This window comes from Crocodylus siamensis, chromosome 2 (genome assembly GCF_052110815.1).
Source record: "Crocodylus siamensis isolate JL-2025a chromosome 2, ASM5211081v1, whole genome shotgun sequence".
In the NCBI taxonomy this organism is placed as follows: Eukaryota; Metazoa; Chordata; order Crocodylia; family Crocodylidae; genus Crocodylus; species Crocodylus siamensis.
In genome coordinates, this window is record NC_143396.1 from 288,784,808 (window position 1) to 288,799,940 (window position 15,133).

Genomic DNA, 15,133 nt, shown 5'->3' on the forward strand with positions numbered 1-15,133 from the left:
AACTGCAGCTGAAATCCAGCATCGCCCTGAGCCAGAACATGGACTAGGCTGTTGGACAAATCATCGACGTGACACTGCGGGCCAGCTGAACGCCTTCTCAAGATGTGACCCCAGGGCTTGGCAACCACTGGGTGATTTGGTTTGACAAGTGGCTTACAGCATTTTGGCATCATTTGTACTGCCCTGTTGATATGCTGCATCATGCAGTGCAAGGGTCTAAAATACATGGGCTCACTGAACCCTACTGCGTCCATCTGCGTGGTTATCAGGACACTCAGTGTCCCGCTGGAGCTGGGGAAGACAAAGGCATCTCTATATCACCCTTCGGCTTCCTGCTCTTCCATCTAGCCACAGCGCACATGATCATCGCCCCTGGAGCAGACCTTTCTGATCCATTCTGCCGGCCTGGGATCTCGGCCTGGACCCCCGCAAGGCAGAAGGCAAGAATCGGTGGCTAGGGCCAGGCGTACAGACTTCAAGGCACCAGGGTTTCTCCTCTGGCATAGCTTTAGGTTCCCTTCTTTACTACTGAAGCAATGCAAATGGGATTGAGCCCAGCACATCTGGCTCTATTTATGCAGTAATGCTAGGAGCTATGTCTTGCAGAGCTATATGTGCAGTAAAAAGGGCGAGCACATGGCAGGAGGAAGCAAGTGGGATGGGGGGAGAGCTGGGAACCAGATCCATAGGAATGAGCGCTACAGCCACTTGAGACCTGCTGGGGAACAGCTTTCCGCCGGCATGGGACAGGCGCGCAGCTAAGTGCCGCGGTATCCTGTCTGTCTCCTCTGGCCCCTTCTCCCATTTATCTGCTCTGATTCTTTCTGGCAAAATGTTTTCCAGCTCAGGTTCAGGAAACGTGCTCGGCTGCCTCCCTGGGCCTACTCTGAAGAGTTATGAATATACAGGGGGTGCATAATTATCAGCATGTTGAATGAGAGAAAAATTGCATTTTAATTGCATAATTACAGCAATTGAGAGAAGCCCCTAAGCCTTCAATGCCTCTTGCTGCCAGCGGGACAGTCAACCGCATGCCTTCCCCAGCAATCAAGGACTATTCATGCCTTGAAGCAACATTTAAAAAGGGCCTGGAGTGAGCTCTTTTCATTCACAAGTCATGGGTTTCATCAAGAAATAGTTTAACACGAGAAAAGCACTCAGCCCAGAGCTAGGCAGCTGTTTCCTGGGCACCAAGGTATTGGGAGGAACAAGGGGGAGGCTGGGGAACTGCATGGTGACCCCTTCTTGGGGTTTTGCGGTGGGATTCCCTGATCCCGCTGCCCTGGTGTGGGTAAGCTGACTTGTGCTTGCATGACTGGGAGCTGAAGTAGTCAGGTCTATGCAAACAGCCTGCCCCAGAGCTGATCCTCAGCAAGCAGGCACTCACCTGGAGCTGACTTCTGCACTCACAAGAGCATAAAAACTGCCATTTATTAGGTCTGACCATCCTGCCCCATCTCCTGTGTCACACAGGGGCAGAGAGCGGATGCTAAAAGGGAGGGTGAGCTGGGTCTGAGCAGGGCTTTTTCCGCTGTTCCTCTCCCACTTGCAGCCTCCAGCACTGCAGGGCTAGGACGCTCTGATGCACAGGCCGTGCCCCTCACTCCCTGGCTCAATAGCGACTGATGCCCCATTCCTCCAAAGACGCCTTCACTCCCTTTTTAAATCTGGCTAAGCTGGCAGCATCCACTGCATCTGGTGACCATGAGTCCCACACTTTAATGACACCTGACAACTGGGAAGAAAAGGAGTTAAACAGGATCCTGTCGCCAGCAGAGGTATTGACCCTGGTGAATATTTAAAGCCCAGGTGGATTTGGGAAGTCATCTGTGAACAGCAGGGAAGGGGGTGAGTCGTTACAGAGCCTGGAAAGATTTTCCCATGGATGCTAAATTCCCGAGGAAAAAGACATTGGTGCCTGCAGGGCTGCTTGCTGGTCAGCCGGTAACCGAAAGCCTTCAGACGCAGCGGGGAGTCTGCCGAGCGAAGATGAGAAGGGGATTCGGTGCCTGAAGTGGAAAGTGGAGGGATGAACCAGAAAGCTTTGCTACGTGGCAAACCAACTGGGGCAGCGAAGACGTGGCGGCATGGGCTTTCACATGGGCCGGCAGCCAGAGGGATGGGCTCTCCAGGAGCTTGGGCACGGAGCATGGATGTGCTAAAACCCTTGGCGTTGCCTGCTCTCTGGCACTGTTACCCATGCTAGCTCAAATCAGCCATCATGGGTAAGCTAGGACACTTTGCAGCATGCCACAAATCAGCCATGAACCCTCCCTGAGTGCCACACCAATCCCTTTCCCCTGCCTGATCCACTGCTCTGCTTTCTGCTCCCCGCCCTGTGCTTCCCATATAATCTGTTGTTCTGCTCCCTGCTCTGTGCTCCCTGGCTGATTGGCTGCTCTGCTTTCTGCTCCCTGCCCTGTGCGCCCTGCCTGATCTGTTTAATTCTCCCTAAATTGAAGCGGTGTTTTCCGTTTAGGGCAAAGTAAACCCCCGTGTCATGTACACCCATTAAAGTGGTGCAAAAGGCATTTAACCTGCTTTAAACCCTCTTTAAAGTGTCATGTACAAATGGGCTTTAACACTGTCCCTAAAGGGCCCTGCTGTCACCACTGCCCCTTGCGTGTAGCCCTGCGAAGGTCTGTAATAATCGGGTTGTTCCCAGTCTCGCAACAGAGGCGCTCTAGGGTTTCAGTAGCCTCAGCCTTGTTTCTACCTTGTCCCAGCAGCAATGGGTGAGGGATAAACTAATCGCTATGTAGCTCCAAAGCTAGTCAGTATGTTTTCCATCCTTGTAGAGTTGAAGGCTCAAACAGACTGTTCCAGTCATCCAGTCTGACCTGCACAGCACGGGCCAGAGACCCTCCCCAGACATCCCTGCCTCAACCCCATCACGGTACGGATATACCTGAGAGGAAGGAGGACAGGACCTGTTACCGGACAGGCAGAGACTCAGTCCAGATCCACAGACAGCTGAACTCAGGCAGGAGTAAATGCCATACCCGCGATCCTGGCTAAAGACGAGGCCCGATTCTCGACTGCCTTGTGTCTTTTCACTCGTGCAAGGGGAACAAAAGCAACCACACCAGGCACCATCAGAAAGGCGCTCCCATTCCTCTGCACGGTGTGCTCTGCAAAGGCGGCTGGGACTCACCCTGAACTGCCCGCCGTTCCCGTCATCCAGCTCCAGGATGTATCCTTCCACCTGCACCATTGACAAGGGCGGCTGCTTCCAGGACAGGGTGGCGCTGTTGTTGTGGGTGCAACACTCTTCCAGCTGCAGGATCGGGGGCGCCGGCACTGGAGAGGAAGCTAAGCACAAATTAGTGTAACTCTGGCTTCTGCAACCAGAGCGGGAATTGGGTGAGTCGCGAGCATCCGAACTGTGGCAACCCACATCCACACGTGCACATTTCATGCCACGTGCAAAGGCTGGATCCCTCCTCTGGGAACCCGCTCTGCACCGGACACTGGAGTCAGTCTCATGAAACTGCCTTCCTCTGAGATGCTCTCCAGAGTCAGGCTCGGCTTCACTTTGTTCCCTTATTTTCTTTTAACTTCCTCTCCTCTCAATTTAGGACGAGTGTGAAAACACAGCAATACCCCTCCCTTCTCCCTAATTAAACATCACGCTTTAGGCTACATTGTTAAGGGAAGGTGGGAGCTTGCTGACGTGTGTGCAAGCTAAGTGCTCAGCCCTTCTCGGGTGACCCGAGCTGAGCCTTGCACTTCTCTGTTGAAAGTGCTGAAAATGATGGTGCAGCTAATGAAGAACCATGGAAGTGCTTTTGGCTGCTCTACTAGATGCACAGGTACCAATTAATGCCATTGAGATAAAATAGGATAAGTAATGGCAGGGCATTATTTCAAATCCTTGCTGTGGTTGAAGCAGCAAATGTTTAAGAGCTTTTTGTGTGTCCTTGCTGAAGTGTCTGCTATTGGGTGTTAATGACTGGTGTAAGGCAATCCATCAAGGAAGGAATGAAGCCTCTGGCGGGGTCAAGTCCTATGGGGCTGGTCTTGAAGTGGAGATCCGGGCCCTTAGTTTAATACGTGCCAAAAAGCCAACAGGTGTAAAGCAGGACTCCAGCCAATAATGCTTTTCTGAGTCAGGGCCAATTAGCATCCTCTTTCAATTTCCGAAGAGACGACACGTCGGAAATTGCTCACAGGTTGTGACGGATCTCTGCTCCCGGTGAATTAATGAGAACTACCAGCGGCACACCACCACGTGGCTAGTTGTACACACGGACAGTACGTAATCAGGGGAAAATTAAAATGAAAGATGAAAACCCAAAAATTCCAGGAAAAAGAGAAGGGGAAAAAAAGAAGCCGGCTGGCTCAGGTGATGCAGTTCTTTGCTGCGGGTGGAATAGCTCCGGCCTATCTTGAGAAGGGAGGTGGCTCGGACACAGGCAAATATAAGCACTTGTTTGAGGGCTGTAGCCGCGCTGGTCTCGGCACATCGGCAGACAAGGTTCCTTGGGCAAATCTGATCTCTTTTATTAGAGCGCAGACCAACTGCAGATGCTTCCTCGGCCTGACGAAGGGTATTTATACCTGAAAGCTTGCAGAGAAGAATTTTTTCCAACTATTTGAGTTGGTTTAATAAAAGATATCAGATGTACTCAAGAAACCTGGTATGAAGGATGCACTTTCAGGAGAGACCTTTGTATGAGAGACAGGCAGGGTGTTGTCTGAGTCGTGCAAGCACCCATGTGCACGTGTGTGTGTGTGTTCACACGTGTGTGTGTGCACAAGTGTATGGCAATTCTCTGTGGTACTCTCCTCAGTTCTACGCCTAATTCCCTCTGAAGCCAAGGGCTTGGTTAAGGGCAGGGGAAGCCTCTTTGGTGACCAGCCCCATGGGGAAGTGGTCTGTGTTGGCACCATGGGCTCACAATTATTCCTAAGGAAGTAGCAGGCATGTCCCCCCCACGACTCTCCCTTGGGACAGGCCATGCCAGGAAGGAGGGAGGCTGGGTGGTTTTGTGTTTGAGCCCCAGGACCAAGGTAGGCCTGATCTAGACTATGCCACATGGGTTCCTCTGGCATCCTACCCCCCTGTTCATCTCCTGCAGCTTCCCTGCCACCAGACTAGGAGGTCATAGCCAGTCCCATCCTTCATGGTTGCTACAGTTATGTGTGCGTATTATGTTTGGATGTGATATGTTGAAAGAGGGGGGTTTTTGGATGGGTTTTGCTCTGGCAGAGGATGGGTTAATGGCTGGGTTGCAAAGAGGCTGAGTGTGTCCTGGCTAATTGCACTCTGCTGTGTGGGAAGGGTCCAAGGCTCTGTTTTTGGGCCTACTCTTTTGAACACCTTCATTAATGATGTGGACATTGGTGTCAGAAGGGGACTGGCCAAGTTTGCTGATGACACCAATACTTTGGGGAAAGGCGTCCACACCTGAGGACAGGACGGTGATTCAGGCCAACCCTGACAGGCTTGGAAAATGGGCAGATGAAAACCCGATGGCCTTCAATGCTGAAAAATACAAGGTACTCCACCTTGGAAAGAAAACCGCACAGCATGCTTATAGGCTCGGCAGTGCTACGCTTGCTAGCACCACGCCCGAAAGGGACTTGGGGGTCGTGGTTGACCACTGGATGAATATGAGCCACCAGTGTGATGTTGCGGCCGGCAAAGTGAGCAAATCTCTGGCTTGCATCCATAGATGCTTCTCTAGCAGATCCCAGGATGTCATCCTCCCGCTGTGCTTGGCCTTGGTGAGGCCGCAGCTGGAGTACTGCGTCCAGTTCTGGGCTCCACAATTTAAAAGGATGTGGAGAAGCTTGAGAGAGTGCAGAGGAGAGTCGTGTTTTTCCTAATTATTGGAGTTGGGGTCTTTTTTAATCCTCAAATTTTAGCTGTCCTGTAATTGTGGACTCCATCTCATGGGGAGTTTGTACCCTCAGGGTCCTGTTACAACATCATGCTCCCTTCTCCAGCACACCCCCAAACCCCAGGGCTTTCCCTGGGCTTCACCCCACTTTTCTCCCTTCTTGCTTTTCAGGAAACAGATAGCGCCCCCCATTGGTTGCCCCCTGGCACGTCCTGATTTTAGCCTGGAAGGAGGCTTTGCGGCAAGAGCGAATTGAGGGCTGTTTCCTACGTGCGCTGAGGACAGGCGCTCACCTTTCATCTGCACAAAGTCGAGCTGGTGGATGGACTGCAGCAGTGGTGCACTGTCCAGGTTCAGGTCAAAGTCCGTGGTCATCCGTGGTGTCAGCGTCCCCTTCCCCCACTGGTCCTCGGTTAGGTGCACTCTCCTGATGAGCGCATCGGAAATCTGATGGCAATAGAAAGTGCAGCCTCAGCTACCATGTGTCACCACGGGATGGGCGGTGTGCACTGGAAGGAGCTGCAGTGGTAAGTCACGAGGGTTGGGGCATGCCCACTACTTTGGAGTAGTGCAAGTTGTGCCAATGGCTTCACAATACCCCAAGGGCTCTAGATGCCTTTCCCTGAAGGCTTAAATGTGTAAGTTGCTCCGAGCAGAATCATATTGTGTATCAGGAGATGGTTCATTAGGTGAACCACCCCTAATCTGGAGCCTCCAGTGCCAACCCAATGCCTGGACCCATCTGGGAGACAGAGCTGATTCCCATGCTCCAGGACTGTGCTTGTGACTGACCCACCACCCGAGCCCTTATCTGGAGGATTGCAAGCGTCCTCCTTACTCCATAGGACACAACATCATCTGCTGTAAAACTCTTCACTCAGAGCCTTTTATAAACCACAGGATGAAGAATCGTGCCCTGGTCTCTGGCCTTTATTTCCTATCTCTACTGCTTGCTTCTGCACCTTGCATTCAGCTCCTGATTTCTGTATAATGATCTTCTTACGAAGGGCCAGCTTCTGAGGTCCTTTCTTGCCAGGAGTAGTTGCTTACTGCTCACACTGTCCCGCTGATATGATGTGTAAAGGTATTATTTAACGTGAGTATGGATCAGGATCCGACCCATAGCAGGCACTGCTGCCCCCTCACTCAGCCTGTACTGCCAGATCTACCCATCTCACCCCGAGTGGGGTCCTGCTCACACAGCAGCAGATGGGCGGCTAGCCCCTGAGCTCCGGCACAGCTGGATTGGCTGCCAAATAGGAAGGAAACTTCTAACTGTTGTTGTGAGAGGCAAGGAATTGTGTGGGTGCTGTCTTTTATTGGACCAGCTGCGTAGTTGGGATGGGCACAGGCAAGCTTTGGGCACCAGGTCTCTAAATGAAGTCACAGGAATGAGAAGGATGGCTGCTACTCTATAGGAAAAATTGGAAGGAAGGAAGTCTCCCCTTCTATATTGGACCCAACCCTGCACCTTCCCATTCCCTGGGGTTGTTTCGGGCCCTGGTGTCCACAGATAACACCCCCCCACCTCGCCCCCCTCATGCAGGGGCTGCCAGTCAAACCCCACAAGGAGCAGGAGGTCTTTGGCCATATCTCCTGCCTCCGCCTTGTCCCTGACACCCTCCGTGTGTGGCTGGTGGCTGGGAAGAGTGGGATGTGCTGCTTAAAAAAGTCCAGACAAGGCATCGCTCAACCTCCGTTTTCTTGTAGTGCCTAATGATGACGAGAAGTGATGCCTAAGCGGCCTGGCCCATTCTGTGACAAGGACAGAGACTGACTGGCCTAAAGATTCAGACCTGTATCTGCCCTTGCCCCACTGGGTCCCTGGCTTTGCACGCTCTCAGCCATGGGTAAGTCAAAAAGCCCCTGGAAGTGCAGATCCCCCTACACCAACCTGCAGGAACCCGCTGGGGTCGTTCTCCTTGATGACCTCCAGGCAGTACTCCATCAGGCCTGTGGTCTGGCGCAGCTTGACCGTGCAGTGGGAGATCTGGTCCCGGACCACCTGGGGAGAGACAAGGAGAAGAGCGTTTCCACGGGGAGCTGGAAGCTGGGAGACTCCCAGGGCCTCCCCCTGCCCCTTCATTGCTAAGGGGCATGTGCCCGTGACTGACAGGGAAGATCAGGGGGCAGAACCAGAGGGGAGCAAAAGAAAGATGGGCCAGAGGGAGGGAAGGGCACAGACGGGTCCACATCACTCCTGTCCCTAATGAGATCCACTGTGAGATGCCTCTGTGCACATACACCACTGCAGTGGTGGGGCTCCAAGGGCCCCCGCCACGGCAGGCAGGGAGGCTTGCTGCAGAGCTCCTGTTAAAGAGATGTAACGGGATGGTCTGTCTGTGTAAAAGGCGCCGGGTAGCCCCATTGAGACAGCCCAGCTGTAGGGCATTTGGATGGACATGGAGTGTCATGCTGGAGCTATAAAAAGCTCCCAGAAGAGTAAGCAGGAGGAGGAAGCGAGTGGTGGGTTCAGCTGCTGGAAGGGGTCAGGCTGCTGGGCTGGGAGCCAGAGCTAAAGGATTCATCCTCCAGAACAAAAGGATTTGTCCTCCAGTGCCTGGGCTGAGGCAGAAGGGTTTGGTCTGCTTATCCGGTAACTTAAGTGTGACGGGCTGGCTGGCAGCGACCTGGCCCAGGGGTTTTGAAAGGGCAAAAGATGATTGGAGGACTTCCCTTTCTGCACCAATCAGGCCCCAGAGACTCACCCCCCGTGTCCCCTGATTGGCCCTTTGGGTCACCTGGAGGGGGATAAAAGGGGCAGCGTGGACTGACTCAGGAGAGACCACCAAGGGACAACAAGGAAGGAGCTTCACAGAGCTGGCAAGAGCTGAGCCAGCGGGGCGGGAGCAGTGCCCCGGAAGAGCCTGAAAGAGCAGGACCAGCAGGCAGCAGTGGGACCCTCAGCAGCGCGCGTGCGGCCGGCAGGAGAGGCTCCCGCTGGGCTCCAGGATCCCCTGGGAGAGGCTGCGGCCAGCAGGAGAGGCTCCCCCGCTCCAGCAAGGATCTGAGCAGTGGCCTGAGGGGTTCCCAGCTCTGCTTCCAGCTCCTGCAATCAGAGGCCGGGCTCCGGGAAGGTCAAGACCCCTCGCAGGCTGGAGCAGTGCCACCATGCAGGTGGCATGTTCCTGCCTACCAGGGGGGAGATCTGGGCCCAAGTCCTAGCTGAGGTGACTTGGGGTGAGTGAGATAACAAGAAGCAAATCTTCTTGCAGTGGAGAGGGGCCATTGTGTTTTTCCCCCCTTTTTCCCCCTCCAGGTACCAAGGCCCTATGTTTCCTTGTCATTTGACATTTTGCATTTTGTGCCTTTTTATATTTTGCCAACCCGTATTGTTTGTTCTGCTGTTTGTGTTTTATATTTTGTTAACCCTGTTTTTGTCAATGATTGTAAGTGTTTAACCTTGGGGCATTGTAGTGTCCACTATACCCTCTGATTTATGCCTATTATGTTCCCAGTATTAAAAAGTATATGGTTAAGTCCCCATTGGTGGTCTGGCTCTGCTCTACAGGGGGAGGAGAGTCTCTACACCTCCCACAGCGCTTGTGCACCTGCTTTGATCCTTTCAATTGGAGAGGGGGTACCTCTTGGAGTACTGCCCAGGTTACATAAGGATTGTGATATTTGAAGGATGGGCTGAGGAGCTCCTTGGGGAGCAAAGCCTGCCTGCAAAAGCCAACAGGCTGGGTAACCCGCTTCCAAGGCCCTGCAGCCTCAATAGATGGGTATCAGCCCAGTGCTGCAGATGTCAGCAATGCCCCAGCGTATGCCAGCTGAGGGTCAGGCCTAGCCTGAGTCAAATCTCAGCCAGGGAATGGAAGGAGCAGGGGCTCCAGGAACCTCCTTCCTATAGCCTAGGGGCTACTTCTTCTTTCCTCCACCTCCTTGGGCTTATTGATCATCATCACTTCATCAAGCATTCAGTTCTGCAGTATGCTGGAACTGAGGGCATGCGTTTCCCAGTTTGCAGGATACAGGGTTTGTGTTTGCAGGATACAACCCCAGTGCTAACAGTTAATGAGAATGAGGGTAACCCATTTCTGTCCAGGTCATCCACAGATCTAGACAGCAGATCAAGTAGTACATCATGGCCTATACTGAGCAGCAAGAATGTGTGGGCAGTGAACACGCTCCCTCAGGAGTGCAGGTCCTTCTGCACCTTTGGCTGTGGCTCTCCAGGACATGTTTGCAGGACACCCCCAGAAGTGGAAAAACTTCCCAGCTCTTGTTCCTGAATCCAAAGGAGCGACTGCAATGGTTTACCTGGGACCCTAGCAGCCATTCATACGCATCATCGAGTTCAGCTCTGATAACTGGACTGTTAACAACCATGTGCAACCCCAAAGGCTTCCCATAATAACTTTTCAATAATTCAGACCACCGAGTCATTACAATAATGCAACTGTTTCATAACCTGGGTTTCTCTTGTCTCTTCTAATGGTGGGTTCTGGAAATTGGCTTAAACCCTCACATAGATACAGAAAGACTGGGGATTTTTTTAAATCGGTGGGACACTGTACATGCTAATGGCTGGTACATCTAAGCAAAAAATCTTTCCCTGATTTGCACTGCCCATCCTTACCCATAGAGCTGGATCCAGGCTGAATATTTTGCATTCATTCAGAGTCCTGATCTTCAGATGATGTCAATGGAAATTCCAGGTACAGCGCACACAGCAGACTTGCACCGGAGATAGGGGATTTGTAGCACAGATCAGAGAAGGCAATTTTACACTTTGGGTGAACGTGTCAACAGCAGGTATGGAAGAGCCTACAGCTGTGTAAAATTGGCCAGACTCGATTAAGCTAAGCAATCCCATAGGTCACATTTATTTAATACATTACGCAGACGATAAAGCACCACCCTTCCAACAGCATCAGCAGCTACAGCTTAGTTGAAAGACTTCAGTACATGGAGGTGAATAACTCCCGAGTTCATGGTTTGACATTAACTGTTGCCTCACTATAGCTATGTATCTATGATTTATCCGCCAGGAACCTGACTAAAGAGCAGTATCCAAGTAGCCCTCTTTGGCTAGGCAGCCTCATTTGATGGCAGGTGAGATGGATCACCCAAGCACCTGTGTTGGTAAACTGGGACTTCCGGTGAAGACATGCAAGCTCTACTTTCCGGCATCAAAATGAACCTTAGTTTCAAGGGTGTACAATGGCTCACTCAGCACAATCAGCAAGATCCCGTGTTACTCAATTATAACTCAATCCCCGATCCTTAATTATCTAGTAGACTGCAAAATGTCATATAACTCAGGCTGGCATCCCCCTTTCCACACAAATGCATTAAAGGGCTGCCCACCAATATTCCTCCATGCAGCTCTCAGTGCTTATGGACTTGCCATTTTATTTTTCTTGTTAGGAAAACATTATATTCCATTTGCTGGGAGACTCAAGCCAGCACGAACTTCAAAAGAAGAAGAGAATCGGGTTCAGGCTGGACCAGCAATTTTGAGGATGTTAATCGGCATAGGCACAGCTCTGGAATTAGTTAATTGGTGCATTTGCTACAGAAAAGCCGGAAGGGGGAGCTTACTCATTGTTTTTAAATCTCTTCCTGCCCACCAAAGCAGTACATGCTGGCTGGGTTATACCCTGTGGAAGCACGTAGTGCAATAGCAATGGCTTGCTCTTGATTCTCAAGCTGCCGCAGTCCCTGGAGGTGCCTGGAGATCCTTTCAAGGGTGCTGCAGGGTGCTGTGCAATGTCGGCACGGGGAGGTAGGCAAACAGGATTCACAAAGCACACCCAGATATTTCATCTGGGACTTCCTAGTGTTGAAACCATTCACCCCTGCAGGTGTGCTTTCTGAGTTCTTTGCAACAAAATAATTGCGCTCGTATTTTTCTGTAGTCAAAAATGAGTGAAAACTAAGAGCTGGGATTTTCTAAGGGGCGCCTTGAATCTAAGGTTGAGAAGCACTGCTTTAAGGCAAGACTACAATGCAGGCAATGTAAGTGCACACCAGAGCGTTGTCCTCACTGACTCCCTGCCACTGCTGGGAAAAATTAATTCACTATTCATTGCTACAACCCAAGTGAACTTAGTATGTTGAGTTACAGCAGAGGCTGGCAGCTAAGGCACTAGACTGAGGGCTCAGGGGACACTGATCCTGGTCTTGGTTCAACCTGCCGTGTGACTTTGGGCAAGTCTCCATGTCTTTATGTCTTTCCCCCATCAATTTAGATTGTAAGCTCTTGGGGGCAGGGGCTGTCTTTCCTATGTGGCCACCCAGCACAAGGGATCCTCTAGGTGTGCTTACAACTAGGGTTTGGTCTGGTTACCAAACAACTGGTAGTGGCTGGGAAGCCTGTTAGTGGCCCTGATGCTGTATTTCACCATAGCAGGTTATAAGAGAGCTTACAACATTGATTTTCACTTCTCAAGCTATTTTTCAATGTTTCATCAACCAGGCTCGGTTAAAACCAAGGGTCCCCATGTAAAGCAGCTATTTAGTGCCCAATGTGAGGTTCCAGGGTAGAGAATTTACCCTGATCCACCATTACATTGCATCAGGTATCAACAGCGTAGTAGTACAAGCCATTGGGAGTAACTTTGCTCACGGCCATGGCCTTACCATCCTCAGCCATCCCCACATCCCTCTGGTACAGGACCAGGTAACAATGGGACAGAAGAGACGGTCCAAGAGACAGTTCCCAGCACATGGTCACTTTTGCCGCACATACTCTGATCCCAGACCTGCAGTTTTCATACTGGCAAGATGTCCAGTGAAGTCAAAATGGATCCTGCAGCACTGTAGGCCTGGCGCCTTCTTGAAGTCAAAACATAAATGGTAGAGGATCTTCACTGGCAGTACAGTGATACAGGCACCAGCATCGGCTTCGTTGAAGCAATGGCCCCCCACAGCCTCAGCAGTATAATACCGTGAAACCACCACCAAACCCTGCAGTGACAGAATCAGCCTGGAGCGCAAGGGAAAGGAGAGACTCTCCAGTCTCGTGCAGCCAGGGCTGAGACACCATTAGCTCAGAGTCCATGTATGCTGGCCACATACCTTCACTCAAGTGTCATAGCACTGACCTGTGAAGCAAGGAAATGTAGCCCGTGTCGACATGCCCCTAAAGGAAACTAGATCCCCTAACTGTAGCAGTCTGACTACTAGTCCTCATCAGCTCGTCTCTAAGCAATGCCTCTGTCTAAGACTATCTTGAGTTTCACCATTTGATTGTCATATGCAGCGGGCTCATTGTCGCTAGTGACTGGGTTGGATGGGACACCTGCTGGGGCAGGGCTGGGGAAACCTTGCTGCTGCCACGGCTGGGTCCCGCAGCTGGTGCCTCATCAACTTTGACGGGCAGCCACCGGCAGGTAATCATTTTCTAAATTTTAGAAGGGCCCCGCAGGTTGGGTAGAATGGCCTGGCAGGCTGGACCTGGCCCGCGGGCCATATTTTGCTCTACTCCTCACTGCCAAGGACTCAGGGGGCCTGACCTTCAGGGCACTGCAAGAGCCTGGAGAGGTATTGCCAATGATACCTCTGGAAAATCCTCTGCATCACATGGGAAGATCAAGTGCCACCATCCTTGCTGAAGCCAGTGTTACCAGTGTGGAGCCAGTGATCCCCAAGCACCAACTTTGCTGAATGCCCGACTCTCGACTCCCCAAACACATACTTTACTCCCAGTTTAGCTGTGGCCTGAGATCTTGTGGCAGCAGAAGGAAATGCTACAGGGACACGCTGAAGGAAGCCGATGTCAAGAGCGGGGAGGGGATGGTGCTACAACCTCCATCAAGCAGCAGCCTGCTTCGAGGTAAAGTGCCTTGCTCTTGACGCAGAAGAGAGAGAGTGGAGGAAGGAAAAGGAGGGGCATCCTGGCCTATGGCCTCCTTTCTCCTGTAGAAAGACCTGCAACTTCTGTGAACAAGACCCATCAACGAGCTGCGGTAGAGATCATCCTCTAATCGAGTCACTGCCCGCGACTCGGGGCCTGCCACTAGCCAGCTCTGCAGGATAAGCGGTCGCTGCCCTGCCGTGGGATTGCTCTGGTTTGTAAAGCATGTATGAACCAGAGATGCCAGGACCCTGCAGACTCCAAGGAAGAGGCTTGGTGCCCTTCTCCATCTGCTAGGCTGGGAATGGTCCGTGTGGATCTGTGCCAAATGCATCTAAAGCCAGCATCCCCCTCCATCCCATCCTTGGGGAAACAGCCCTGATGGGAAGTGCATGTGCCAAACCAAGCCTTATCTTCTTATCGTCTTTGCAGCTTAAACCCAGGTGCAGTGCTTTCAGGATAATTCCTCCACGTGCCTCTGCTCCACAAGAGTCAGTGCCTTCCAAATAGTAGCAGTGGGATCGCCATCTGCCGTCACTGGCAACGTGCATAAATCCCAGAGATGGTTTCACTCAGGCTACGTGCTACATGAGAAAAGGGTTTCAAGGAGAATCTAAGGTCAGTGGCGTGTCACCGTGCGGCGCGGAGGCCCGCTGGGAATCAGACGCACAGCACGGCTTTGCATGAGCTCTCACACTCTTCGCTCTGTAAGTAATTTGCTTTCAAGCGATGCATGCGCGCCACACAATGCAGGCGCACATATGGATCGCGCTGCCGGGCTCAGACACCGGAGGCATCTGGAGGAAGCAACAGATTGAACGTGGGAATTTTAAACCCACAAAGTCAGAGCAACATCAGGACTGTCATCAGCCATGTAATTAGTGGGGGCTGGACTCAGGCCAACACATTTCCATAGCGGGATGAATGAAATTCCGAGGGACGTTAATTGCCGCTGTACAGCTGAGCGTGGGGCTCCGAACAAAGCTGTCCTATATTTAGGGCCCGGTGCTCACACCCCCCAGTCAGCTTCACTGGCAGAGAGGAGGGGGTTGCACACAGATCTGCAGGCATAGGGGACCATGCGCAGGCCTGCAGGGGGGTTTCCTTGCAATGGATCAGCTGGAGAAGACAGCTCCGGGACCCGAGGTGCGGGCAGCGACAAGATCAGAGGATGATCTCTACCACAGCTCATTGATGGGTCTTGTTCACAGAAGTGGCAAGTCTTTCTGCTGGAGAAAGTAGGACACAGGCCAGAATCTACCACTGCACATCTGCAGACGTCACCGAGCATCACCAGAGCCAAGGAGCTCCTGGCCTTCACTCTGCTGCCTGTTTCTTATGGCACCTGGCATCCCTGGCACAGGGATACTGTTGTCCCACTGCTGGTCCTGAACCCCCGCTGTTGGTAGCGACGGGTGTTTCAGGGCACCCTTCCTGCTCCTGGCAGCCCTTCTGAATCTGCAGGGCTGGAAACCTGTGAGCC

General features: G+C 52.1%; 1 protein-coding gene and 1 long non-coding RNA gene across 10 annotated transcripts in view; one reads left to right on the forward strand and one right to left on the reverse strand.

Annotated features, from left to right (window-relative positions):
- The window catches only part of LOC149872373 (uncharacterized), a 76,304-nt gene extending 70,152 nt beyond the window's left edge, over positions 1-6,152 (forward strand). The window contains exons 4-5 of one of the 3 annotated variants that reach the window (XR_016440396.1): positions 9-2,225; positions 2,799-3,140. This is a non-coding gene — a long non-coding RNA (uncharacterized LOC149872373). The other 2 variants (XR_016440394.1, XR_016440395.1) reach the window with 2 other exon arrangements.
- TRIM9 (tripartite motif containing 9) overlaps positions 1-15,133 on the reverse strand; it is a 153,446-nt gene that overhangs the window by 31,908 nt on the left and 106,405 nt on the right. For 5 of the 7 annotated variants that reach the window (XM_090034360.1, XM_090034359.1, XM_090034358.1 and 2 more), the window contains exons 4-6: positions 7,741-7,851; positions 6,140-6,293; positions 3,155-3,312 (exon numbers count right to left, since the gene is read on the reverse strand). In XM_090034360.1, the coding sequence (XP_089890486.1) occupies positions 3,155-3,312; positions 6,140-6,293; positions 7,741-7,851 (423 nt within the window). The remainder of the gene's footprint in view (positions 1-3,154; positions 3,313-6,139; positions 6,294-7,740; positions 7,852-15,133) is intronic. The other 2 variants (XM_090034361.1, XM_090034356.1) reach the window with 1 other exon arrangement.